We start from the raw sequence: 15,177 nt of genomic DNA, 5'->3' as shown, positions 1-15,177 counted from the left end.
AAACCACTCGGTCAACTCCACAGCTGGCTGAGGGTGATACAGTGGTGTTTAGTGCCCCTCTAGAGCTCAGCAAGATGAACCCCCCGCCCCCCTACCCTGGCACAGTGGCTGCCGCTGTGGCTGCTGCAGCTGCTGCTGCTGCTGCTGCATCCGCACAAGCCTCCAATGCGGCATCTGGAACAGGAGGGGGCATCAGTGGGACTCCTCCCCCTAGTGACCTTTGTCTGAAGAAGGGAGAGTTCTCACTTTATCCTTCAGGTCAGCAACAAGTGCAGTACCCCACACCACTGGGATATGAGAGGATAACCACATTTGACAGCAGTGGGAATGTGGAGGAAGTATGTCGTCCTCGAACGCGCCTTGTCTGCAACCAGAATGTCCACACACTCCAGGGACCTGGCAGCTCTGCCACTCTCAGGGTCACCTCCACATCATCATCCTCCTCCTCAGCTGACAAGAAGATCCAGTTGCCCTACACCTCTGCCACACTCAACAGACTCACTGCACCTCGCTATTCAATACCCAGCGGAGACCCGCCCCCATACCCTGACCCAGCCAATCAGAACAGTGCTGTTGGCAGGAACCCTGGACAGAGGCTTGACAGCAGTCTGATCCATGCCACTCTCAGGAGGAACAGCCGAGAGGCCGCTCTCAAAGTTTCCCAGATGCTAGAGCCTCCCAGACCACTGCCTCCTAAGGCTAAAAATAGCGGTGCACTAGCAGCCTCGTTCCAGCAAAGGGTGCCAACAGCCTTATATACCTGCAGTCAGTGTAGCAGTGGATCCAGTGTTGGAAGCACTGCTCCTGGGAGCACTAATGGAATAGCAGGAGGAACTATTATCAGACAGGATTTCCCTGCAGGGAATGGGGCACCACACAGCACAGTTATCGTTCACTCCAACAGCACTACTCCTCTGGCCTCCCAGTCCTCTTACAGCCTGCTGAGCTCTCTTGAAGGATCTGGGACTGCATCAGCAGGAGGAGGAAGTAACAGAGACAGGACTGATTATGTTAATTCAGCATTTACTGAGGATGAAACACTGAACCAGTCACTGAGGCATCTGGCGCTAGGAGGAAATGATGCATCAGGGCTGGTTGTCAAACGTCCACCTCCCTATCAGTGGGACCCAGCTGCCACAGAGGAGGTGTGGGTACCTCAGGAACAGACAGCAACGCTTAATCCCACTGGTCCCCCTGGACCCCATAAACCACCCCCACTTATTCTTAGCCCAGCTCAGCACTTGGATGTGTCCAGGCTCCCTTTTGTCCTTTCTCCAAAGTCCCCCACCAGCCCAAGTGCTGCATCATTTCAAGCTGCTGCAGCAGCTGCAGGCTACCAAATCTCTCTCCAGTACCCTCCAACAACTGCCTATTCTGGAGCCCAGCTTCAGCCCATCCCAGGGTCACCACGCCCCTGCTCCTCTCCAAAGGAGATGGTGGCACCAGTACCCTTCTCACAGCAGGATGCAACCCTTGTCTTACCGCCTGGTTACCCTGCAAACCTGGCAAACCTAGCCTGCTGCCCTCTCCCACCCATGTATCCAGGAGGAAGTGCTTGTGCCGGGCTCCCCATTCCCCCCATTGCCCTTCACACTCCTTGGGGTACCTATAATTCTTGCCCGCCTATGCCTAGTCCTGCAGTGCCACTACCACCCAAAGCCTCCCACATGGCAGTAGACAAAAATGTTCTCTCGCCTCCTCCTCCTCCTCCACCACCCCCTCCACCACCACCAGCAGAGATGCAGAGCCATGGAGGATTACAAGAGACCATGGCAGAGTCTGGGGAAAGTTTTCAGGAGGTTCTCTCTTTGACTGAGAGCCCTGTCCCACAGCGGTCTGAGAAGTTCAGCAAGAAGAACCGCAAGCGGGTGGATGGGCGCGCCGAGGAGGCTAACGTGCCACCGTTGGCTGAAGGGAGCAAGTCGAAAAAGGAGGGCAGGGCTTTGGGTGACTTTAACTCACTCATCTCCAGTCCGCGGCTGGGAGGAAGGGATAAGAAGAAGCTGAAGGGACAGAAAGAGCAGCAGTTGAAGGCCAAGAAGCTGAGTAAGGCCACTGCCAATAGTGAGTTCCAAGATAGTTCAGAAAGTGAGCCAGAGTTGTTCATCAGTGGGGATGAGCTTCTCAATCAGTGCCAGAGTGGTAAGAAGGGCTGGAAGAGTAAGAGGAACTTAAGAGCTGCCAGTGAACTGGATGAGATCAAGTGTCGAAAAGCCAATGAGAAGGAGGACCGAGGGCTGGGCAGCCAGGGGTTTGTGTATGTCATGGCCAACAAGCAACCACTGTGGAATGAAGCTACACAGGTCTACCAGCTGGACTTTGGTGGGCGTGTCACACAGGAGTCTGCCAAGAACTTTCAAATTGAATTGGAGGGCAGACAGGTAAGAGAGCTCTTGTTCAAGAAATATTACTCACTGCATGTTATCTGTACACTGAAAAGATCATTACAAGTATAAGAGTTTTTACCTTCAGGGATAGATGCTAATAATTTTTAGCACGGGTCACCAAGCCCCTAAATTTGGAGGCCAAAGTACATTTTTGGTGGCCCAAATGTAAACCTATCTAGTTCAGTCTATCTTTTTCACCCCCCTTCCCCTTCAGGCCTCTGCATCATACAAGCTGTTCCTTCCTTTCTTCACTTTTCTGTATTTTTTTTGTTAACACTGAAATAACAATCATCTTTAAGGTTATTAAACTTCGATGGAAAGGGGGTAGATTTTTCTTTTAAGTATCTCACACCCAGTGTGGGAAAGATTGAGTGATTAGAGAGAGGAGTCTTGACACTCAAAACACACAAGCACTATTTTGTTTTGACATGGTAAAAGGTTATATATTTAATCTGCAACTGTGTATTCAAACTCAAAATTAAAGTAACGTGCCGTTTGGTTTTGGCCAGGCAAAGCAGCCTAAATGTATTTTTTTTCATAAGCGGTCCACTCTCTGCGGTCGCATAATGGCGCTTTTCCATTACATGGTACCTACTCTCCTCGCCTCGACTCTACTCGCCTTTTTTGGTTTTCCTTTACGAAAAAAAGTACCTGGTACCTGCTAGCAGGTACTTTTTTTAGTACCTGCTCAGTCGAGGTTCCAAGCAAACTGAGGCGAGCCGAGAAGGTGACGTGAAACCCTGCAGGCTGCTGATTGGTCGGAAAGAAGCGTCACTGATCACGGCATTGCTACCGAGAGACGGCATTTTTAAATAGTTTAGCCAGCAGTGTTTTTTTGCTGCCGGAGGCTCCACGCAGAGCTTTCTCCGTAGCATACAAGTGGCCTGATGGTTATACTGGTGCGCTGGTGTGTGCATGTGTGATGTGTGTGTGTGGAGTCGCCGTATGTGTGTGTGTGGGGAGCTAGTGAGCGAGGGAGAAGTGAGAGAGTGACGGCGATTATCTCCGCAGCGAGTAGCGACTCTAGAGTCATATAAATGTGACCACGGTGGGAAATCTGGAGCAGTAAACGTTAACTATCTCTTTGATATCATGTTGTTTACGGAGACGGAGAACCAGGAAATGCGTCGGGGATATGTCAATGGGAAAGCAAGCTACTAAGCCATGCCCACGGCAGTCGCTATGACGACCAGCCACGCTGAGGCGATACTAAAATCTGCAATGGAAAACGGACGCACAGCGAGTCGAGGCGAGTCGAGCAGGTACCATGTAATGGAAAAACGCCATTACTACCTCTCTCACCAAAGTGAGGGAGCGGTACTGATGGGTGTGGCAAGCTGACATTAGCATTGATGTAAAAATGTATCCGTGAATGCACAGGCAATTAAGTGATACCCCAGCAGTTGTGGTCTTAAAATAAAACCAGAAGTTCTCCTTGTCTGAGACCGAGGAAAGACAGAGTACAAATGCAGTCGATTGAGCCGACCTGTAGCTCACCCAGTAGAGTGTGCGCCTCATGTTGGCTGGGTCCTTGGCGGCAGCCGCAAGTTCGGGTCCGACCCCCAGTCCTTTCCTGCGTGTCCTCCCCCCTCTGTCCCCTTTCCTGTTTTCAAGCTGTTCTGTCAATAAAGGCCATAAAAGCCCCCCAAAATGCGGTCGATTTTGTAACAAGACTGAATAATACAACACTGATGGGGTCTACCAGCATGGCTCCGCATACCGGAAGTACTGACAGGCGGGGTTAAGACGGTAAACAAAGACTGGGTAAGAGAGGGAGGGCTAACATTAGGCTAAAGCTAACTCTTTACGGGCCATCACTACGCAGCATTTTCCTCGGGAATGTCTCTGGTGAACCAAACAACATCGTGATTTTTCCCAAAAAAACATGGCTACAACAGCGGCGTTCCCAATTAAGATTAAAGGGACGCTATGTCCTCCAGTGTCATTCTTGGTGGCCACAAGGACCACAGGCCAAAGGGCTATGCTTGATGTCAAACACTGAGCTTCTACAATCTGTATTAACTTTTTGTTTGTTTTTCTACACAGGTGATGCAGTTTGGCAGGATTGATGGCAATGCCTACATCCTGGACTTCCAGTATCCCTTCTCTGCTGTGCAGGCCTTTGCAGTGGCTTTAGCCAATGTTACTCAGCGCCTCAAATGAGATGTCCCCTCCTTTCTTACCCTGAGTTACATCTGGGATTAAAATGCAATCTGTTGAAGGGGCACAGTTGTTTCATTTGAGATTAATAAACTTTGATTTTAGAGAGAAGACTTAAATTAGCCCTGGTCATAGAGAGAGATACAATCATGCTGCACTACACAATGCTGCCACTAGAGTTGGTGCAATAAGCATTAGCTGCATTTGCCAAGGATGCCCTCAGATTTGCTCCGTTTGGCAGTCAGTGGCACCTTGTAATGCATGTAGGGCCAAAGAGCTGAGCTTTGGTAATCATCATGCAAATAAATGCTGCTTTAGCTAGAAGAAGCTTATAGACCTGATAACCAATCGTTAAACTGAGAAAGGAACTGTCACGGTGCAGTTTTCAAAAGAAGCAGCAGTAATACTTGAAAACCACACTCTGGAGATCACATTTGTTTTTTCCCAGAGCACACAGGTACTACTGGGCACTGAAATCCATTGCTGTACAAACTTCAGTGAAACAGTTACCACTTTATTATACTGCTTTTGCTTTTAGGATTTTATTAAATGACTAAACATGGTGGAGGGTAGGAGGGTCTTTTGTTTTTGCTCTCTGCCATTCCTTTTGTTACTTTCTCAACCTATCATGGCTGGAATTGAGGCTTAGATATATGCATCATTTAGGTGAACAACTAAAAGGTCACACTTGTCCCTGTAGTAAAAGGAAGGTCAAGGAGTAAATCTAGATGAGGTGAACTGCAGTCTTTTCCACATAGTTTCCTGGGACTTTGAAGGAAGAAGAAATGTTACTCTGCTACATGGATTAATTTATATGTACATTTTGTTCTTTATCTATTCAGATTTGAATTTTAACATTAATGTCATTGTTTGTGATATACAATCTTCATACCCTGTCAACATGGTTTCAACTTTCCTGCTTTAATTGGGAGAAGTGGTGGCTGAATTTGAATATTGCTGTGTATTCTGGAGTAATTCAGTTGGGAGGTTTAAACTGAATAGCTTTGACTGATATATCCTGTACTTAGTGAAATATCTTTGGTGACATGGGCACAAAAGAAGTCGCCAAGGCCTGGATTGAACAATTTAACCTCTGGCATGAAGTGATTTGTCACCTGCTGTCACTTCTGTGAAGTGAGTGTAGTTGGATGGGGCTGTCCCTGCTCTTTAAGACCACACTAAACATGTAAGCAAGGTACAGGAAATATTTTTGTATATTTCACCTATGCCATTTCATGCTCTTTTCAGAAGTCATGTAAATACATATCAGTCATATGTAAATGTTAAGAAACTTGGGTGATTTTGACAGATGTACGTATGTTTACACCTGTCTCCACTGTGTTTTTAAATGTAATTTCAGGTGTGGAGCGACTGTACTGTTTTAAACAACAACAAAAGTTAACCATTAAGCTGAAATCATTGTCACTGAAACTTTGAAGTCAGAACTCCAATGAATAATGAAGCTATTGAAATCTGTTTATTTAGCAAGCTGACACTGAAATCTGAAAAGCTGTTGTTTTTTTTTCAGGCAGTAAACCTTGTGTGGGCAGGAGTAAATTAATAATTAAGGTTTTATCTGTTTAAGACCGTAGCCAAAAATCAATACAAAGGGCAGTAATATTCGGTAAGTGTGATTAGGGTCACGTCTAACCTTTGTGCCAAAATATGCATTTGCTAAAATTTGTAGTTGAAAAAAAATGGGCCTAGAGAGAAGTGTAACTTAATTCTTGATGTTAAAAAACAAAACAAAGCTTTCACTTTGGACCTTCTCTAGTGGTCCACTTTCTTTCTCTGAATTGATGAGATTATTAAATTATTTAGTGTGATCTTTCCATATTACAACAAGATGCATGTCTGTCAGATGGGGGTTGTTGGGATGGGGATTGAAAAAGAATGTAAAAGAAAAGTCTCTTTTGATCCTAAAGAATGAACTGAACATGAGCATGTCATAAAGAAAATATCCATCTTTTTGTTTTAGTTGTGCAATATTTTCTTAGGTGATAAAAAAATCCTTTGTCATCACTTTTGACCACAGTTTGGTACCATTTATTTTAGTTCAGCATCTCAGTTTGCTGGTCTGTACATTTTATTTATGAAATTATTTCCTGAAGGAGATATAGTATCTATACATTATGTATATTGTGGAGTTTTCTGAACATTTCTTTGTGTTGATTAAAATGTGTTACAAGTGTAGCCCAAATTGTGAGATGGGGTTAGGGGGGAGGGGGTTGGGAACATGCAGATTTTCTGTGTTTTGTGAAGTTGTCATTGGATGGAAAAGATGTGAATGAGTAAGTGCCCAGTTTAGTGTAGTTGGTAGACTAGTTATGTAGAGTGTAACTGTCAAATCAAGGTGTGTCTGTATTCAACTGTGCAGTCTACCAATCCCATCAGTGTTAAATCTAGTATCTTTTAAACGTGTGGTCATGGCTTCTTACACATACATACACACACACACGCACACACACACATCATCCACATAAGTTCACAAGTGTAAGCCACTGAGTTCATGATCAAAATTGCCTATGGACTTTAGTTAAGGATTCACTTTAAACTGATTTCATGGGATGACCTGTTGTAGATATTGTAGGATTTGGCTTTTCTTTAGAAAAGGTATGTGCTTTGTATTTGTAGATGTAGACTTAAATGACAAAAACACTTGAAAAGAATTAGAGTCTGATTTGGTGACTGAATGTTTATAGTGAATGGATAGTAAGGCATGCCATGTAAATTATTTTATAATTGTATATGTCACGCATCTTTTGAATAAAACGTCATTGTTTCCGAAAAATGTTGTTTTGTCTCCTAAATATATCCAGTATTCAATTCAGAGACGGCATCAAACCTAGCCAGCTACTGGACTAGAGTTTACACAAACATAACCGCAAACATAACTTGTCATAGCAGGAAACGCACATGGGTAGAACTAATACTTCAAACAATGGCCTAATTCAATTGTCCCAGTAAGGCAGGCATGTGAATGAACATGCACAATACCAGGACCCTGAAACTCTGAAATGACTTAGGCCTATTATCTCAATTATGAGATTCTTTCTCATGATTTTACTTGTGAGAAGGTTTCTTGGAGTAGGCCTATCACAATATTGACTTAATTTAGTCACATTTACACTCATTTATAAGAAGAAATACCATAATTATTAGATATTCTCCACACCACTAAACTTGTATTCGGGTTAAGGTATTTAGAAAAAGCTTTATATGTGCTTACATTTTAATGTAAAGGTAGTCAATGATGGGTTGTTATAAGCAAAATACAGTTTGTGAGTGGAAGACTAATGTAATATATAGCCGCACATCCACGGTGATGTCTGTGGTATCCCTGCTGTCTCTGTCCGTGGTGCTGAACTCTGATTACGTGCCCCTCCTCCCATGTGTTGCCTATGTGCTTCCGCCCCCTCTTCGTTTTTTTTGTTTCTTTCTTTGAACCTACACAAACAAAACAGCTTCGGCTGCATTTTCAATTAAACGACGTAACAATACAGATAGATCATTGTGCTGTATTCTATAGGCCACGGACTGTTTCCCCATCGCCATTTTCAGCCGCCAGACGGCCCGGTGTAATAATGGACACCGACTACTCGTCCGGCTTGGAAAACCCTCTGTACAGCGAGCTGAAATACTTCTGTAGGAAGATAAAGGAGGCCTACAACGAGCTAAAGGAGGACCTGACACCTTACCGGGATGATCGCTTTTACAGGTGGGTCTCCTCCCTGTTTATCTTCTAACACAATGGCAGATTCAATTTGCCGATGCGTTACAATATCATGGCTATTTTGCCGTTGTAGCCTATGCTGTGAATTATAATTTAGCAATCTGCACCTTGAGGCAGAACAGTTGTTATATATTATGAGCCTGTTGTGTTATGATGGTAGATGCAAACGAAAGGTATTATAACTTATGTGGAATTATACTCGTTTATATGTTGCTTTATATTTTAGATTATGCCAGACTAAAAGGGGTAGAGCAGTCCTAAAATAGATAATTTAAGAAATATCAGTTGAAATGGGAAAAAAATGGTTAGTATTTTGCATTTAAAATATTATCAGTAAATGCATTTATATACACAATTTTAGTAATCTCACAATTTAAATAAACGAGGTAGGGGCCTCTTGATTCCTATGAAAGGCAACAAGTGCTGTCTTGTGAAAGGGAATTGAACCATTGGCTAACTACATCTGCATTAAATGGTGGTGAATCACCATATGCCTACTTTAAAATGTCAATGTTCTCGTTCAAATTTAATGAAATTAACTAAAATCGTTTTTATAGCTCATTCGACTATTTTTTTTATCTCATTACAAATTAAAAGTTGACGTATGACGTAGTAGTGTTACGCATGTGAACCTTCTTGTAGAGGACGTTCAGATCTATGGTTCAGATAGCGGTTACCATCGAAGATTTTAAACCGTACGCCTTTTTGCAAAATAAAATAAGTCTCAGCCACAAATTACATTTGAAACACAACAGCTGCATAGACTTAACAAACACGTAACTTCGTTATATAAAAAGGGGGACTTATTTAGGAGGGAAGCCCCGTTGGCGTCACGTAACCAAAGTCCCTCCCATTCGATGACGTTGCACCCCAGTTGCCGCAGACTGATGTTGATATACGGATGTGGATTCACTGCAACATTTTAACGTGTTTTCTCGGCACCCAAACGAACGAACCGAAAGAAATGGAGCTGTAAGTGTAAGGTTTGGTCAGCGGATACGCCCGAGATACATCACCGATGTTTAAATGTGCGAGGGACAGTGTTAGAACCACTGTTTAGCTCTTTTCTGCCATCTGTTACTGCTAGCATAAACTAGCATAAAGCTAGCAGTGTTGACATTAGTAGGCTAACAACATTAACCACAAAAACTTTACTCACATTCGTTTGTTTCGCTCACTTCGCACACTTGCTTGTGGCTCTGGTGATTATCCTGTGTGTGTATGCGTGTTTGTTAACTCTAACGAATGTCTCCATGTGACAGATTGGCCCCTATGCGGCTCTACACCCTGTCCAAAAGACATTTTGTCTTGGTCTTCGTGTTTTTCCTGATCTGTTTTGGCCTCACAGTCTTCATTGGGATTGCAGGTATGGCTGATAAACATTTCTGCGACACCGGCCAAGCTGGGTGTTGGTCACAAGTCATTTTAACACAGACTTTAGGTTTTAAGATACAGAGAAAGGGAGTAAGTCATTCTGCTGACTCCATCACTTACTGTTATTAAGCACTGATAAAAGAATACTTAAAGAATGTTAGCTGGGTTTTTTTTTGCCACTTGCTGCTCCTTTCTGGATAGGAGTGGTTCAGTTTGTGAACAATTTATTCATTGTGTTTTTTATTTTTTTATTTCTGTAGGTCCTAAGATTATTGCTGAACAGGAGCACAATGTTGATCCGTTACTTCTCAAAAACCTCTCAGTTAAGGTAAGCAGCGAATGTCAGTGATATTTAATGTCAGGGATATATGTAATGAATGCAAACCCTAAACATTTGAAAATATGATGTGTGGGTATTGTTAAAATTGTTGTGATACCGTAAAGTCAATACTGGTTCCTGAACTATACTTTTTCAATATAAATTTTATAAAAATCCATTTTAACAAAAATAAATTACAACTTTACACATTACTGTCCTTTCCCCCCCCCCATCTCCCTACACCTATACACTGTAGTCAAGCCTCTCAAAATACACACACACACACACACACACGTGAACCCCGTTTTTGTGCGTAACATTGTGTTTTTCTTGCATGCCTCTACGATGTGTGTTGTTAGACACGCTTATTGACTCACTGACGCTGATGAGATTTACTCCTTAGGTATCGGAATTTGGTATTGAATGACAAGGCACTTTTCGATACTCCTAGAGGCAATTCGGTCGGTGCCTACAAGTATCAAAGTTCGTTACCCAGCCCTTGCAAAAATGCAAGCACATTCATGATAATATTTGGTGTGATATTTGCATATTTTCCACTGTCTGTAATGCTTAAGTACGTTTTTGTTGAACTTGCTTTGAACAGATTGTTGACTGTTACTTGAGTTACTGTTAGGGACAGCTGTGTCCTTTCTGTACACAGACATTTTAACTGGAGAGTTCTGCTTTCTGATAATTTAGAATTGTGTGTGTTTTACTATTTTATTTATTATATTTGCTAAAATGTAATATAGTTGTAGTGTTAATATTTTGTTAGTATCACATTGTTCTTTACCCTGTGATTCCAACCCTTCCACTCTTAATTTAATGCACCGTCTTGTGTCAGGAGAATATCGTTGGGTTTTGTGTTATGATCTATTAGAGATGCCTTCTTACTGGAAAATCATCTTGTATGTTTTATGTGCTTCCATTAATAAGTTTCTCTTATAATGATGATGATTGATGATGATGAGTAAATTAATTGTGTCATTCATTGTATGTTTTTCAGACTGGGCCCTTCAATCTACATTCTCCTCCTCTCACCACCTACAACCAGCAGCTATGGCTCACCTGTGTGATGCAGGCTGAACATAGCAATAGTAAGAGCACAGAATGAGCTACAGATAACAACTGTTAACTATGCCCGTTGAATGTTGAGGGTGTATGACACTAACCTGACAATTTTGCAAACATGCTTTTTAATAATATGTTTTTACTGCTTTTTGTGTCAGTGGGAGACTTCCAGCAGCCTTTCGAAATCAATGTTGAACTAAAGGGAGTGATTCAGGACGCCAGCGTGATGCACATCAACAACATACACCAGAAATCACGAACACTACACTGCGGGGCTGTAAGTGTGAATCAGCAAACCCAGCCACCTTCCTCGCTCATCGTATGCTGGATTGTCATTAATCATTTAGTCAGGCAGCATCAACCAGCACAGCGGTGTGAGTTTATGAAATGTCATTTAAGATATGAAATGAGGTTGCAGTATAGCGAGTGCAGAATTGAATTTGATCATTATCTATAGTAACATCCTCAGAGCAGTTTATTTATGCACAGTGCAGTTGGATTGTTTAATGAACCGACAGTGATGCAATGTTTCTACTTGCAGAAATGTGATGAGATCATTGTGCTCCACCTTGGCTATCTAAACTACACCCAGTACCAGGTCATGGTCAGCTTCAAAGGCCTTGAAAATATCACATATGAAATCAAGATCAAGTTTGTGGTAAGTGACAAACACTGGCAGGATTTTTCTCCCAGCTCATAAAACCAACTCATTTGGTCATTTGGTCTTTTCATTGCTGCATTGGATGCATTATTATTATTTTTTTCAAAAAAGCTTGAGCTCGCAGGTGAGCACAGCCTTTTTACTCTTTTTGTTTCTTTCCATTTTGTTCTTGTTTTTAGTGGAAAACCTACAACCCCACCTTCTCGCAAGTGGAGATCTGGTTTCGTTTTGTCTTTGTGGTGTTGACCTTTATGGTGACGGTAAGAGCACGGATAACCTTTTACGGTCCTTTATCTTCATTAATATCACATAACCAGTATTCCAATCTGACCAAAACCTGACTGTGAACAAAAGATGACTAGTGTAAATCACTGACTTAAAATCAATGTTTATCAAATGCAGTATTAACGTTTGTTTTTCTCTGCATGTCCAAGTGTATGTTTGCACACTCACTGAGAAAGTTTTCTATGAGGGATTGGGGCATCGAACAGAAGTGGATGTCTATCCTGCTCCCTTTGTTGCTACTCTACAATGGTGAGCTTCAGCAGTCCTATTTTACCCCTAAAACACAACCTGTACAATCTGGCATCCCCATTATAGCACCTTTTTTTTAACTATAACAGCTGCACATTTTTATGTTCATAGCCAAAAAATTGTGGTTTTACGTGTCAACTGCAACTGTTGCATGTTTCCTGTCCATCGTAAAAGAAGTTCAACTTGAAGGTCAGGTGTGTTGCTTATTGTGTTTTGTTGCTTTTGCTGTTCAGATCCATTTTTCCCACTGTCATTCCTGGTGAACAGCTGGTTTCCAGGCACCTTGGACACTTTCTTCCAGGCTCTGTTCCTGTGCGCCCTGCTGCTCTTCTGGCTCTGTGTTTATCATGGCATCAGGGTTCAGGTGGGTTCTTTACTACACCTACACTTTAATGGTCTTTCTTTAATTTGTAGCGTATTACAAATCTTGTTTGTTGTGTTTTGATGTTGTTTCTATAGGGTGAGAGGAAATGTCTGACGTTCTACCTGCCTAAGCTGATCATTGTAGGTCTTCTGTGGCTTTCAGCAGTTACACTGGGCATATGGCAAACGTAAGTCTGACCCCACTAGCAGCCTGATTCAAATTTTGAATTACAACAGGACTGAAAATATCTACTCTCCGTTTCTGAATTCACAGGGTTAATGAACTCCAAGACCCTACATATCAGTATAAAGTCGACATAGTGAACTTTCAGGTGAGACCGTTATTTTTATGGTACAGGTTGTGTGGTAAAGGTGGTTGGACGGTATTGTTATATTTAGTGTGTCAGTGTTTGTTTTCATTTGCACAGCAGTTTAATGAAGCCCCATGTTATTTTTCCAGGGCATGAAGGTCTTCTTCCTGATCGTAGTTGCCCTCTACATCCTCTACCTGATCTTTCTGGTGGTCAGAGCTTGTTCTGAGCTCAAGAACATGCCTTACTCAGGTATCGCAGCATACCACACCTCTGCATTTGATTCATGTCAAATGCTTTTACTAATATTGATGTGCTGTGTGTTTTCAATCACTAGACCTCCGGCTCAGATTTTTGACAGCGTTGACATTTGTGGTCCTTGTTATAAGGTGTGTTCTTAACAAAAATCCAAAACCTAAAAGGGGAAACTTTGTTTGTGTGTATTCTTTATTTAATTTAGTTAAGAGTTTGATAAGGCCCTTTGTGGTTAATTTGATCATGTCGTTCTTGCTGCTCTTTTCTTCTCCAGCATGGTCATTCTCTACCTGAGGTTTGGTGCCAAGGCTCTCCAAGACAATTTTGTCGCTGAACTGTCTACTCATTACCAAAACTATATCCTTTCAAACAATATTTCTTTTTGACAATGATTTCACTTAAATATATACCATGTGAGATGCCATGTGTATGTCTTAAATAGTGAGAAATGATTCCTTAACTCTAGACATACCAGCTGAATTTTTATCCTTCTATGGCCTACTCAACTTTTACTTGTACACATTGGCATTTGTGTATTCCCCCTCCAAAAATGCACTTTATGGTAGGTGATACACTACAGTTTCAATTCAGTAGATAATTAAAATGATGAATTAAGGTATTAACCTGACTGGCTTTTTTAAATTTCTCAGACTCCCAGTTGAAGGATAATCCTGCTTTTTCCATGCTGAATGACTCCGATGATGAAGTAATATACGGGTAAGCGTTTGTTTACTTAATTGCTTTTGTGAATTCTTACTCGTTGGTTTGGGAGGTAGTGTTATGTGTGAACTTGTATAACTAACAAGCTTATGTTTTCTTTGTCTTTGTAAAGGAGTGATTATGAAGACATGCCTTTACAAAATGGACGCGCTATCAAAGCAACCACGAAGTACCAGGATGAGAGTGACAGCGACTGATGAGATCTCTGACTGGCTTGTTGGTCCTCTTTTTTTTGTGTCCTGGTTGAAAACTATGAGAATACAATACAGCAAACTATCATGTGTATGTTTAAATAAGGAGTACCTGCATTGGCAGTAGGAAATGATATACTGTAAGTGTACATAACTATATTTTTAAAAAAAAAAAGTTCAATGTCTACTGAATGTACTGTACTTTTACTGAAAGTTGGGGGATGTTGCCACTCAAACTTTTTTCTTCATTCTTTATGCTTTCAGTCTCATTGAAAACAAAAGACACAAAACTCTGATGTAAAACAATAAAATTTTTACCTGTTAGTAAACTATTTTCCTCACAACCAGTATTTCTTCACAACGTGATAGTTAGAAATGATCGGGAAAAGTGCTAATATTAATTGGGGATTTTTGTTGTGTGAAGTCAGTTTTTTATTTTTAATGCTTTGCGTTGAACCACTGAAAATACAGAGAGCCTTAGCTGGAGAAGGTACCACTTCTTTCTTACCACTCCTCTTTCAAATTCTTTCCTTGAAACGCAGCTTTGTAATTGCTCTTGTTTAAGAATTTAATTTATTTTGCTGAAAACACATTTGATACTGTATTATCTGACTACATGGATGAATGGCTTTTGATGAATTGTGTGGATTTTACACAACTTTATGTAAATAGTCTACTGATTTATCATGTAACACATTTCTTATCTTTGCATATACAGTAGTTATACCATTGGCCAAATATATTTTGCCTTATGTAGAACATGTTATTTTAAGTAATTGTTTTTCTGTAACTTTCCTATATTGCTTACAATGTGTGACTTGCTGTCCATTCCATTATTTTATAAAACGGGAGTTATGGACAAAAACGGAAAAAACTAATGTGTTTCCATTCTCTACAAATATCTCAACATGTATTCTAATCAAGATGGTGCCTTGTCTTTAAATTTCTTCTTAACGGGCTGCAGTCTCAAATGTATAAATGCTTTGACATAAATTTACATTTTTGATTATTTCAGTGTGAATGAAGTTTACAATGGTTTAAGATGTTTAAATGAGATTGATTTTTGTCGCTTCATGCAATTAAAGCTGTACATGTAGC

General features: G+C 41.4%; 2 protein-coding genes across 3 annotated transcripts in view; both read left to right on the top strand.

The window, feature by feature from the left end:
* Positions 1 to 7,326, top strand: part of tulp4a (TUB like protein 4a) — a 40,327-nt gene extending 33,001 nt beyond the window's left edge. Inside the window, exons 15-16 of the mRNA XM_028605015.1 lie at positions 1 to 2,381; positions 4,434 to 7,326. The exon at positions 1 to 2,381 is cut by the window's left edge and continues 164 nt beyond it. Coding sequence (XP_028460816.1) covers positions 1 to 2,381; positions 4,434 to 4,550 — 2,498 coding nt within the window. The 3' untranslated portion in view covers positions 4,551 to 7,326. The remainder of the gene's footprint in view (positions 2,382 to 4,433) is intronic.
* A 790-nt stretch (positions 7,327 to 8,116) lies between these two features.
* tmem181 (transmembrane protein 181) lies at positions 8,117 to 15,175 on the top strand. 2 transcript variants are annotated; one of them, XM_028605689.1, is made up of 17 exons: positions 8,117 to 8,265; positions 9,543 to 9,646; positions 9,915 to 9,982; positions 10,980 to 11,070; positions 11,203 to 11,321; positions 11,586 to 11,702; positions 11,885 to 11,965; positions 12,140 to 12,239; positions 12,473 to 12,603; positions 12,699 to 12,790; positions 12,877 to 12,934; positions 13,063 to 13,165; positions 13,251 to 13,302; positions 13,443 to 13,525; positions 13,641 to 13,730; positions 13,819 to 13,885; positions 14,001 to 15,175. In XM_028605689.1, the coding sequence occupies exons 1-17, from the start codon at positions 8,132 to 8,134 to the stop codon at positions 14,083 to 14,085; spliced, it is 1,575 nt and encodes a 524-aa protein (XP_028461490.1). In that variant the 5' UTR covers positions 8,117 to 8,131; the 3' UTR covers positions 14,086 to 15,175. The 2 variants fall into 2 exon arrangements, with proteins under 2 accessions (XP_028461490.1, XP_028461489.1); XM_028605688.1 differs by lacking the exon at positions 8,117 to 8,265 and adding an exon at positions 9,115 to 9,252.
* The last annotated feature ends 2 nt before the right edge of the window (positions 15,176 to 15,177 follow it).

The sequence above is a fragment of the Perca flavescens genome, chromosome 18 (assembly GCF_004354835.1).
Source record: "Perca flavescens isolate YP-PL-M2 chromosome 18, PFLA_1.0, whole genome shotgun sequence".
Classification (NCBI taxonomy): Eukaryota; Metazoa; Chordata; class Actinopteri; order Perciformes; family Percidae; genus Perca; species Perca flavescens.
The sequence above is the reverse complement of the archived record's forward strand: the minus strand, read 5'-3'. Positions and strand labels throughout refer to the sequence as shown.